This window comes from Macrotis lagotis, chromosome 4 (genome assembly GCF_037893015.1).
Source record: "Macrotis lagotis isolate mMagLag1 chromosome 4, bilby.v1.9.chrom.fasta, whole genome shotgun sequence".
NCBI classification, from domain to species: Eukaryota; Metazoa; Chordata; class Mammalia; order Peramelemorphia; family Peramelidae; genus Macrotis; species Macrotis lagotis.
Window position 1 is genome coordinate 222591128 of NC_133661.1, and position 12618 is coordinate 222603745.

The 12618-nt window shown below is 35.7% G+C and overlaps 1 protein-coding gene across 1 annotated transcript in view; it reads left to right on the forward strand.

The window, feature by feature from the left end:
- The window catches only part of SLC24A4 (solute carrier family 24 member 4), a 247227-nt gene that overhangs the window by 229167 nt on the left and 5442 nt on the right, over positions 1-12618 (forward strand). Inside the window, exons 15-16 of the mRNA XM_074236269.1 lie at positions 203-317; positions 11896-12008. Coding sequence (XP_074092370.1) covers positions 203-317; positions 11896-12008 — 228 coding nt within the window. The remainder of the gene's footprint in view (positions 1-202; positions 318-11895; positions 12009-12618) is intronic.

The window sequence follows — 12618 nt, forward strand, 5'->3', positions numbered from 1 at the left end:
GGACAGCTGGTAGAAGATAGATGAGCCCCGAAAGACTTGAGAGTCTGCAGAACTAGATTACCTTCTTTTCTGACTATACCCATCCTTGAGGGTACCCAGCTAAGGAGATTGTTGTGTTCTTTCTGTGTTTACTGAAAACAAAACAAAAAGTTTCCAAAGATGTCCCATGGTTATTTCAGATTGTTTTGTTCTTCTTCCGCAGGTGACTATTATCGGATACACACTTGGGATCCCTGATGTTATCATGGGCATTACTTTTCTAGCAGCAGGAACAAGTGTGCCAGATTGCATGGCCAGCCTAATTGTGGCCAGACAAGGTATCGTAAGGGCTATGGGGTTGGGGGGTAGGGTGGGGAGAACCCCAGGATACCTGTTGGCCAGGGCTGGCTCTGCTGCAAAATTGGCCTTAAGTCACTCCAGCAATTCCCTTCCTTTCTCTGGGTCTCACCTTTTCCCTATATATATCATGAAGCAGGTGGAGCAAATGATTGATCCTTGAGGCTCCTTCTAATCCTAACATTCTCTTATTTTATATTTTTGAGACACCACTGGATTTTGAGTCTAAGATGACCTGGGCTTGAATCTTGTCTCTGCTAATCTACTACCAACTGCATATTTTTTGGTCAGGACGGCTAGGTGATGCAGTGGATAGAGCATGGGCCCTGGAGTCAAGAGGACCTGAGTTGAAATCCGGTCTCATACATTTAATAATTATCTAGCTGTGTGACCTTAGGCAAGTCACTGCCCCCCACCCCCACCCCTATTGCCTTGCAAAAGCAAAACAAAAAAAAAATTTGTAAATCCTTGGACATTGGGTTTCAATTGTATGGGGGGGGGGGGCCGTGGAAGGAAAGTACAGCATCTCTAATGTCCCTTCTACTTTTAAATCCCGTGATCCTAGGAAGCTCCTATGCATTCTGAAATCATCAATATCAACAGGTAGCCTTATTCCCTCCCAACCAAAATTATAAAAGGGTGGTTAATGGGCCTAATACGTAGGCCAAAGACTACTTGAACTGTCATTTGTTACATTATTTAGCACATGGGTGAATTCCCATATCCATGTATCAATCATCATCAAAAATCATTTACTAAGCATCTGCTATATTGCTAAGAATTGTGCTAGGCTCTGAGAAAACAAGGAAATAAAACTATAACTACTCATAAGAAGCTCACATTTTGAACTCTCTTATAAGACTTTACATTTTATTTATATCAAATCTCATGTTATCTTTGGTCAAGAGCTCTAGTCTACTTAGATCATTTTAGGATACTTTCTCATCCTTTGTGTCATCCATCCCTGCTTACCTAGTACATTCTGCAAATTTGAGAAGAATGCCAATCACATTTTTTCTATCAGGTCGTAGATAAATGTCTTGAACCCCTGACCAAGGCCAAGGCCAAATCCCTTAGGCACTTCAATAACAACCACCCCGCTAAACAGAACTCTGACATGGTACCTAAAGAATTCCTCTTAATTCTACTGTTGTCTATTTCTTATCTCTTCATCCCATTCATTAGACAAGCATGATGGACTTTGTTAAATTCCCAGAATCTAGGGGAACAATGGCCTCATCAGTTCCCTAATCTATTAGTTTAGTGTCAGAAAAAAAAAGGTAATCTGATCTGTTTTGCATGTCTGTTTTGTTTTTATTAATCAGTCATTAATTAATTAATTGATTCCTAAAGCAGGGGCAGATGGGTGGTGCAATGGATAAAGCACCAGTCCTGGAGTCAGGAGATCCTGAGTTCAAATATGACCTCAGACTTTTGATATTTACTAGCTATGTGACCTTGGGCAAATCAGTTAATCCTGATTGCCTCTTCCCCGCCACCCCAAAAAAATCCAAAGCAAATATTACCTTTATATGAATAGTAAGAAACAACATGAGAGTTTTTTTAATCTTAAATTTTTACTTAAAGTCTTACAATTCACAGAAAATTATGTCTTTCTTAAAAATTTTTAAAAGATTTTCATTTTAATGCTATAGTTTCTTCACAATATAACTTTCATCACAATGAGCAAATCAGTTGACCTAGAAACTGTATCTAACAGCAAATACAACATTCTATACTCAAAGTCCTCCACTTCTCTACAGAGAGAAGGAAAGTATACCTTTTGACTTATCATTTCTACTTCTGAACCAAAATTAGTCATTATAATTAATAAAAATTCTATAGATTTGCAGTGGTATTTTTGCTTATATTAAATTTACCTCTATAATAGTGGTTTACTGGCTAAACTTACTACATTATCCATCAGTTCCTACTTCTCTGAATTCCTCATAAGTGTTATTTCTAGGCACGCTGGATAAAAGTACTTAAGTTCAAAGATGGCCTCTGACATTTACTAGCCGTGTGACCTTTGACAAGTCACTTAACCTCTCTCAGCCTCAGTTTCCTCAGCTATCAAATGGAGGCAATAATAATATCTATTGTTATCCAGACATGGCCAATTCTTCATGACTCCATCTGGGGTTTTCTTGTCAAAGATGCCATTTCCTTCTCCAGCTCATTTTAAAGAAGGAAAAAACTGAGGTTAAATAGGGTTAAGTGAATTGCCCAGGGTCACAAAACTAATAAGTATCTGAGACCAGATTTGAACTCAAGAAGATGAAGCTTCCTGACTTCAGATCCTGCACTCTATATCCACTTCACCAGAATAATAGCTTCCGAATGAGAAAGTATATTTAAAGAGTTTAGCTCAGTTGCTAGCATAAATTCATATTGTCTTTCTTCTTATTGTTCAATAGTATTACATCATTTGCATATACTACAGTTTGTTTATATATTATATATACAAAAATCTTGATGAAGTGAAGGACACAAATATAATTTCAGGATTTCTTCTCTAACCTCAATTTTTATGTCATTTACTATCTTGACTGAAAATATTAGAATAAGATTTTTGAATGGTCTTTCTGTCATTGAATTGCCTATTAACCTACTTCTCCTACTCCAGAATGCATACTTAGATGCATATATATACTTGCCTAGGACTTTTTTGCTTATCTTTGAGGTAGTAGGAAGCAACTCAAAGTTTTTAGGTTGTTTGTTTTGGCAACTATGTAAAGAATGCAGTTTAGAGGGGAAATGTAAGCAGAAAGACCAATTGGAAGGCTATTATAATAGTCCTAAGGAAAATGGTAATGAGAGATTTAAATAGGATGGTGGCTGTGTGAGAAGAGCAAAGGGAACAGATGTCAGAGATGCTGGGAAGACAGAAATAATTAAGCAAAAAAAAATGATGGACTTTGCATAATTACTGAATGGAGTGTACCCATTCTTCAGTATGACAGTACCTTTACACAAAAATTAACCCTTTTTTGGGGGGGACTTTATTTTTTTGAAAGATTTTGAGTTTTACAATTTTTCCCCTAATCTCACTTTCCCCTACCCCCACTCCCACCCCCCCACAGAAGGCAGTCTGTTAGTCTTTACATTGTTGCCATGGTATACACTGATCTAAGTTGAATGTGATGAGAGAGAAATCATATCCTTAAGAAAAAAAAAATAAAGTATAAGAGAGATAGCAAAATTACATAATAAGATGTTTTGGGTTTTTTTTTTAATTAAAGGTAATAGTCTTTGGTCTTTGTTCAAACTCTGTAATTCCTTCTCTGGATACAGATGGTATTCTCCATTGCAGACAGCCCAAAATTGTCCCTGGTTGTTGCACTGATGGAACGAGCAAGTCCATTAAGATTGATCATTAACCCCATGTTGCTATTAGGGTGTACAGTGTTCTTCTGGTTCTGCTCATCTCACTCAGCAACAGTTCATGCAGATCCCTCCAGGCCTCTCTGAATTCACATTCCTCCTGGTTTCTAATAGAACAATAGTGTTCTATGACATAGATATACCACAGTTTGTTAAATCATTCCTCAATTGAAGGACATTTATTTAATTTCCAATTCTTTGCCACCATGAACAGGGCTGCTATGAATATTTTTGTACAAGTGATGTTTTTACCCTTTTTCATCATCTCTTCAGGGTGTAGACCTAGTAGTGGTATTGCTGGATCAAAGGCTGGATCAAATGCACATTTTTGTTACCCTTTGGGCGTAGTTCCATACTGCTCTCCAGAAAGTTTGGATGAATTCACAGCTCCACCAACAATGTAATTAATACACTAAGTCCCAGATTTCCCACATCCCTTCCAACATTGATCACTGTCCTTTCTGATCATATTGGCCAGACAGTCTGAGAGGTGTGAGGTTATACCACAGTTTTTTAAGCCATTCTCCAATTGAAGGACATTCACTTAATTTCCAATTCTTTGCCATCACAAACAGTGCTGCTATGAATATTTTTGTACAAGTGATGTTTTTAAAAAAATTAACCTTTTTAACTAAGACACAAAGCACTCAAATATAGAAAGAAAATCAACAAGATTTGGCAGTTGGTTGCATTTGTTGAATGAGGTACAGGAAAATGTTGAAGCTATCTACAGGGTTCTGAACTGAGGTCACTAGGAAGATGTTTTCCTCAATGGGAAAAGGGAGATTTGTTGGAGGGGAAGGTTAGTGGAGGAAAGACAATCAATTTCACTTTAGACAAGTTGAATGCAAAATGCCTTAAAAATATCCAAGATGATAGATCCCTGGAGTTGAGAGGACCTGAATTCAAATCCTGTCTCAGACACTTACTAGCTGTGTGACCCTATGCATTTAATCTTGTTTGCCTCAGTTTCCCCATCTGTAAAATGAGTTGAAGAAGTATCTTCACCAAGAAAAACCCAAATGGGGTCCCAAGCAGGTGGACACTGCTGAAAATGATTCAACACTCAAAGAGGACCTTGAGATGGGAGATGAAGATTCAGCAAATGTAACTGAGAAGAGTCAGTTGGAAGAAGAATCAGGAAAAGGCAACTTCATGAGAACCAGAACAATAGAAAGTATCAGGGAGGAGTGAGTGGTCAGGAGAGTCAAAAGTGGTTAAGGACTATGAATATGAGAAAAAAATGTAGAGTTAAGTGAATGGAGTTCAGTTAAAAATTGGACAGCTTAAGTTCTAAGACACAGAATGTTCTAGAGTCCCATCTGGCCCTGACATCCTGTGCTTATGACAACAGTACTTGGCCTGATTCCTTTAAATGACAAGCCCTTGCTGAGCATCTAAGTTTCTATTCATTGCTCTATACCCAGAAGACACCTGTGGGTGGGTATTCCATTATTCCTTTGTTTAAACTAAATTAAAGGAAAAAATGTATTCATACATCTCACACTTGGGAGAAGAAAAGCAATTTAATAATAATGCTTCAAGAGGTTTCATCTCCCCTCTCTACAGAGATGGAAACTTTCGCACCTGGTGACAGCTTTTTGAATACTGAGCCCATTCTTAAGCATTAAATCTCTGGAAGGAAACCTATAATCATTCCCCATAGAAAATAAAACCCTTTTGTGTTGGCCAGGGTACCTGAAAGTTACAGAGAAGAATTCAAAGTACTGTCTATCTTAATATAGAAAGCTTCCTTTTTAAGAGAATTTCCATTATCCAACTTTAAGGCAATGAGTTGATTTTATCTTCCCCAAAATCATGGTGTGGCAAAGACAGTGGTTTCTTTTAGATCTATACAAGCAGAATATAAGTTCTAGAAGGTTTCATCCTGGAAAAGTTTCAGGTATAGTCCTGGAAACAGATGGTGTGACTGTTCTCCAAGGATGCTCATCACTAGAGACTGATTCCTCCCCACCTCCCACCCAAGATGAAATTTTTGTCTCTCCCCCCCCCAACTCATTAAGTTATCTACTAAAGTGCAGAGAAATTGCAACTTGCATTCATAAAGGGAGGACTCACAAGGTTGACAGCAGCTAACATTCTTAATAAATAAATGTTCAATTGAAGATCTGATATGTCAATTACATTATGAAGATAATATGGGACTTTGTATTGATTGAATTTTGACAGACTTCTCTTTTGGGCCTGCATTGTATGATACCATATGTCAGTCAAGATAGTTAACTGACACAGTCAGTGTAAAGAGCCCTGACCCTGGAGTCAGGAGGACCTGAGCTCAAATCTGTTCTCAAACTTTGTATATACTAACTAGCTATGTGACTCCAGATAAGTCACTTAATCCCATTCCCTCACCCAAAAATATCAATAAATAAACAAGTTATATATGGACCTCCTACTTCAGATTCTTCCTAACTAGGTACTCTGGCCAGGTCTCTTAATTAATCTTTTTTATTCCCCTTTTCTGCATCAGTAAATTGGAAATTATGAAAGCATCTATCATACAAGGTTGTCATGAGGATCAAATGAGAATAACATAGAAAAAATCTTTTCAAACCTTCTAAGTACTATAAAAATCTTAAATATGATTATTATCCTTGTTAATTGTTATTCCTGAACAAGATGCTATGAATAGAAATGACATGAGTACAATAGGATTTTTTAATAAAAACAATGAAATAAGATTTTATGTTTCTGATGACATGCACAAATTTTAGATATCATGCTTAATAAATTATAAATGTATCTATATAGTATAAAATATTCAAAAATGTATAAAAATCAGTTAAATAGCTGAATCATCCAAAATATAATTAATATTATATAACATAGTTTATAACACAAATCCAGTCTTATTCTTACTATATCAAATGAGATGTTTAAAATTCAGAATATTATAAAATTCAGAAAGGTTTTTTTTTTCAGGAGTAGGGTTTTGAGTAACACCTTTGAAAGAGACTTAGAATTACTAGCTGCCTTATTAATAAGCACAATCAGGGACACCTATTTTTCCTATCTTTTTCTCACTGTAAATTGCCCTCTAAAAAAATTTAAGCATTGGAAATCAAGTTTATTGGTCTTTCTGTTTTAAAAAGCAGAAAGTCTTTCTGTTTTCTTGCTCTTCTATTTCATTAGTGCTGGTTGCTTCACATTTCCTCTTACAGTTGAAAGACAAAAAGTGGGGCAGCTAGGTGGGGCAGTGGATAAAGCACGGGCCCTGGAGTCAGGAGTACCTGGGTTCAGATCTGGTCTCAGACACTTAATTACCTAGCTGTGAGGCCTTGGGCAAGCCACTTAACCCCATTTGCCTTGTAAAAATCTTTGAAAAAAAGACAAAAAGCACTGAGATTGGAGTAAAAGGGTCTGAGTTCAAGTTCTGACTCAGTGAAAAACCTTGAGAAACAAAGTTTCTGGGTAATTAATAATTATTTTATTAAATAGGTTAGCTGGCAATCAATAAATTGATGATAGGTGGTTTTTCTTAATAATCAAAGATTAACCCATGCAGAGCCTGTGAACCTTAAATACTTTTTTTAAAAAGAAATGCCCCTTAATTTTAGTATTACCTGTGCTGCCTCTTTTTCTTCATTGCCAAGCACTTGCAAAGATTGTAGTTGCCATAAAGGCTAGTTGAGTGTTACTTATATGCTGCATTTCCTCTAGTATTTAGCAAGTGTTTGTTAAATTTAAAGTGATAATGAAAGCTGATTTAGCAAGGTAAAACTGAGAACTACTAAAAAATATTAGAGGTAGAACTGATCAAATTTAGTAATTTGTCATTTCCTCAGTGTAATCCTATTTTTCAAGAAAAGTATAGAAATGCTGATAAATTTATGTTAGAAAATGTGGTTGTTAGATTCTCCCCTTCCACTAAAAGCTCAATTTTTGTTTCTTTTTTTTTACAAGGCATTGGGGTTAAGTGACTTGCCTAAGGTCACGCAACTAGGTAATTATTAAGTGTCTGAGGTGGAATTTGAACTCAGGTCCTCCTAACTCCAGGACTGGTGCTCTATCTACTGTGCCACTTAGCTGCCCCCAGTCTTTGTTTCTTTAAAAAAAAAGTTACTGTTCTAATGCAAGTTGGTTAATGATATCACATAGTAGAAGTTACATTAAAGTTTCATACTAATCCATAATTTCTATTATATTGAATGATAAAAATATGTATTTCATATTGGATTTTGACAAAAAATTTGGGGAGGGGGAATCAAAGATGAAATCAAGTGAAGTTTTTTTTCCTCATATGGCCATCTGCCAGTCCAGTATTTATTAAGTCCCTATTTATTGTGCCATAAAGAGAAAGTCAAAAGACAGGTCCTGATTTCAAAGAACTCATACACTGAGAAATAACTCCCTTCCAACCAGGTGAACATTTGCTTTTAAAATGCTAATTTCTCTAGGTTGTTTTTTCTGCTTAGGAAAATTTGGACTAGGGAATAAATGATCCAAAGAAAAATTGTATCTTTTATAATTTATGTTTTCATAGTTCTTAACATTGTTTAGTGGGTGGAAAAAATTACTGTAATTTATACTGAATATTTAACTTCTGATGAATAATTGGGCATGTTTCTGTTTTGTTCTTTTGACTTTATTTTTAACTTGTTCCACTCTTATCTATCATAACCCATAATTGAAATTTTAATGAAACATTTCCAAAAATGTCAAAAAAAAAAAAGGAAAGAGAAAGGGAATGCCCCTGACAAGTAAAAATCAAGCCTAATGGTGGACATTTAATGAGAAGGTGGGCTAGATGGCTCCAGTTCCTCTTGCTGAGAATGTGACTTGATAACAGGATTCAAAAATCCTCAGCACTTTTGCTTGAATGGGGACCAAACTCAAAGATGCACCAAAATCTTTCCATCTGAACTACATGTTCATCATATTTGTAATGAATTAAAATTGTTGTGAGAGCAGTTTTCAACTTTTATTGGCCTTTGTAAAAGTTTTTTTTTTCATTTAAATATTTTATTTATTTGTTTTTCCAACTACAAGCAAAGGTAATTTTCACCAATCATTTTTTTGGTAAGATTTTGAGTTTTAGATTTCTCTCCCTCCCTCCCTTCCATCTCCCCTTTCCCTGACAGAAAGCAATCTAATAGAGACTCTATGTGTATAACCATGCTAAACATAGATCCATATCAATCGTATTATGAAAGAATAATAAAATCCAAATGGAAGAAAAAAACATTAGAGAGAGAAAAAATGACATAATACATAAGATAACTTTTAAAAATTGAAGATAGTAACCTTTGATCTTTATTTAAATTCCTTTTCTGGATATGGATGGTTTTTCCATCTAATCGTCTTTGATTATCATACTACTGAAATGAACAAGTCCTTCAGAGTTGATCATCACCCAATGATGTGATGTGACTGACCTCCCCTCATAACCAAAAAGGAATTGAAATACTAACCTCAGTGTTGTTCTTCCAGATAGTTCCCTCACTTAATACATATTTGGAATGCTTTCCTTAGAAATAACTGTAGATCGAGATTACCAGTCATATAATAAAAGCAGAGTCAGGAAACTGAAGTACTAGTCCCAGCCATGCCATTAACTGCCCGAACTAGTTCAGAGAAGGTCTCTTTGGACCTTAGTTTGCACCTCAGTAAAATGAAACAGTTGAACTGAATAATTTCTAATTACCATGAGCTGAAATCCATTGATATTTATTGGATGTTTGTACCAAGCACACCATGCCAGGTGATAGTGTACAAAGATCAAAATGAAACTGGTCCTGTAGTCAGGGGAGAGTACATAAACACATAAAAGTATAGAAAAAAACATACAGAGTAATTTTGGAAGGGTGGCATTAACAGCTAGATGGAAATCAATCAATCAATAAAATACTTATTAATATGTGTGCCAAGCCTAGGCTAAGTTCTGGAGATATAAGAAGAGGCAAAAGACAGTCCCTACTCTCAAGCTCATAACCTAATAGGGGAGACAACATGCAAACCCATATACAAAGCAAACTTTATAGGGGGTAATTAGGAAATAATTAAAAGAGGGAAAGCACTGAAATTAGGGAGGGTTAGGAAAGGCTTTCTATAGAAGGTGGGATTTAAATTTTTTTTTTAATTTTAGTTATTTAAGGCAATGGGTTAAGTGACTTGCCCAAGGTCACGCAGCTAGGTCATTATTAAGTATCTGAGGCCAAATTTAAACTCTCTCCCTCCTGACTCTAGGGCTAGTGCTTTATCCACTGGACCACCTAGCTGACCTCCAAGAAAGTAGGATTTTAAGGGAAGCCAGAAAGGTCAGTAGTCGGGAAGAGGAGGGAGTGTTTCAATAGAGGACAGCTAAAGAGATTATCTGTAGCCAAAGATAAAGTATGCTGTTCATGGAACCTCCAGGAGGCCGGTGTCTCTGGGTGGAAGAGTAGCTGTGGAGCAGTAAAGTGTGAGAAGAATGGAAAGGTTTCGAATTGATTCTTCTTTCACAACATAATTAAAATGGATCTGTTTGGCATGGTTATACATGTATAATCTATATTAGATTGCTTTCTGTCAAAGGAAAGGAGGGCGGAAGAAAAATGTAAAATTCAAAATCTTGTCAAAAATATTGTTGAAAACTACAATTGTATGTATTTGGAAAAATAAATTTTTAAAAAATGTTTTTAAAAGAAGAAGAATTGGGCAGCTAGGTGGCACAGTGGATAGAACACCTGCCCTGGAGTCAGGAGTACCTGAGTTCAAATCCAGCCTCAGACACTTAATAATGACCTAGCTGTGTGGCCTTGGGCAAGCCACTTAACCCCACTGTCTTGCAAAAAAAAAAAAACAAACAAGAAGAATGGATAGGTTGGAAAAGCCTAGGTATAAGTAGTTTAAAATGGCAAACATTATTTTTGTATTTTCTCCTGGAGACACTAGGAAACCACTGGAATTTATTGAAGGAGTGGGGAATGGCATGGGCAGAGCTCACATAGAAGGGGTTGACATGATCAAATCAATAAGGACTTCCCGTCAGAGGTAGTATTTGAATATATTTTAATGGAAATAGGTACTACAAAGCAAAGAAGGGGAATGTGCTCATTCCAGACATGGGGGGATGGAGGTAACCTGTGCAAAGACAGAATAGAACAGAGCAAAAAAGACATTGACATCATGTGTAGAGTGCAGCAGAACTTCCCAGAGAAGGATGTGGGTTGGGCTTTCAGGGGCAGGTGGTAGCCGGTATTCCAATACAAATGTCGAATATAAGTCTGCAAGAGGCCCAATAATTGGTATTCAACCTTCCTGAAATTAGAGCAGTAATGATCCTTCTCTAACATCAAAATACTATTATTGTGATTCTTGTGATTATTAACATTATTATAATTGTAATTATTAATTTTAGTGATATGTGAATATTATGCAAATTGAAATTTTAGCAAGCTGCCAGTCAAGAAATTGACTATTCAGCCCAAGGTTTAGCTTTTAAATTTGGTTTCAGGCTTCAGAGTTCTCTGAGATAGTTCACTATCTATCATATATGTATATGGAGTCACCATGTTGTAGTAGACACAATTCCTTAGCTTCAAGGTCCTAATAATTTGGTTGGGGAATGGATATTCATTCTCAGGAGACAAACTGGGAATAGATAGTCTAACAAGATCAAATGCTTGATTGTGAGTCTCAGATAGGGTGATTGAAAAACATCATTGTAGTAATTAAGGATGGATTTATGGAGAAAGTAGGTCCTTAAGATGATCTTAAAAGAAATAGTATCAGATTACTCACTGTCATAGGGAGGGAGTAAGGGAAAGGAAGGCAGTAGAAAAATGTGGACCTCAAAAATTTACAAAGAGATGAATGATAAAAACTATCTTTGCATGTAATTGGAAAAAATAAACAACATTCAAAAAAAAAGAAATAATGAATTTCTTTTCTCCACAAGGATAGTGAAAATTTTAGGGTAAAATAGCTAAATTAACTTATTAAATATAGATATTAAAATTTATTTGTTTTTTCTTTTAACAAAAAGGAAAGCTTCCTTGCTTTGATTAGATACTCTATATAAAATTTATTGAAGGGTTATAGCCAAGAATTTCTTTAAATAGAAAGAAACAAGAGGGATTAAGAGTTGAACCAGTGAAGGAAATACCTACACTGTTGAAATCACATTAAAGATGTGCTTTTGATTAATGAATGTGGGGATTTTTTTCTTTCTAGGCCTTGGAGATATGGCTGTGTCTAATACCATAGGAAGTAATGTATTCGACATCCTTGTAGGACTGGGAATACCATGGGGACTGCAAACCATGGTCATTAATTATGGATCAACTGTATGTATTCTTTTCTTACCTTTTAAATAAATTGAATTTTCTTTGCAATGTAAAATCAACTAGAAATAAGAAATGATATGTCAGTTCTCTCTTGGGTATGAAGAAAAGACCCTCTCCTTCTTCTTACATAACATATACTAGACTCTAATTCTCCCATTTCTTTTTTCAATAGCATAATGTCATGGGAAAAAAAACATACAAACAGAATTTGAGGTCAGGGACCCTTGATTTGAATTCCAGCTCTGATACTTAGTAGTCATATGACCTAAAACATTTCAGTTTAACCTCTCTGAAATTCAGTTTTCTCATCTATAAATTGTTTCTAAGAATGCACACATTACTTACTTGACAGCATTATTATGAAGAAAATACTTTGTGAATTTTAAAGTATTATGGGAATGATGGATGGATGGATGGTTGGATGAAAAAACATTTATTAGGATCTTATACTGTGCTATGTAAAGGTAAAGAGTTATTATTAGTAGTAGTATAGTTACTCAGAAACTGGTGACAGCTTCCACAGGCTGTTATAATAATTTTTTGTGACCTTTGGTTCTTCTTCTTCCCCCTCCTCTTCACCAGGAAGTCTGAACACTGAGGCAGGGCTGTA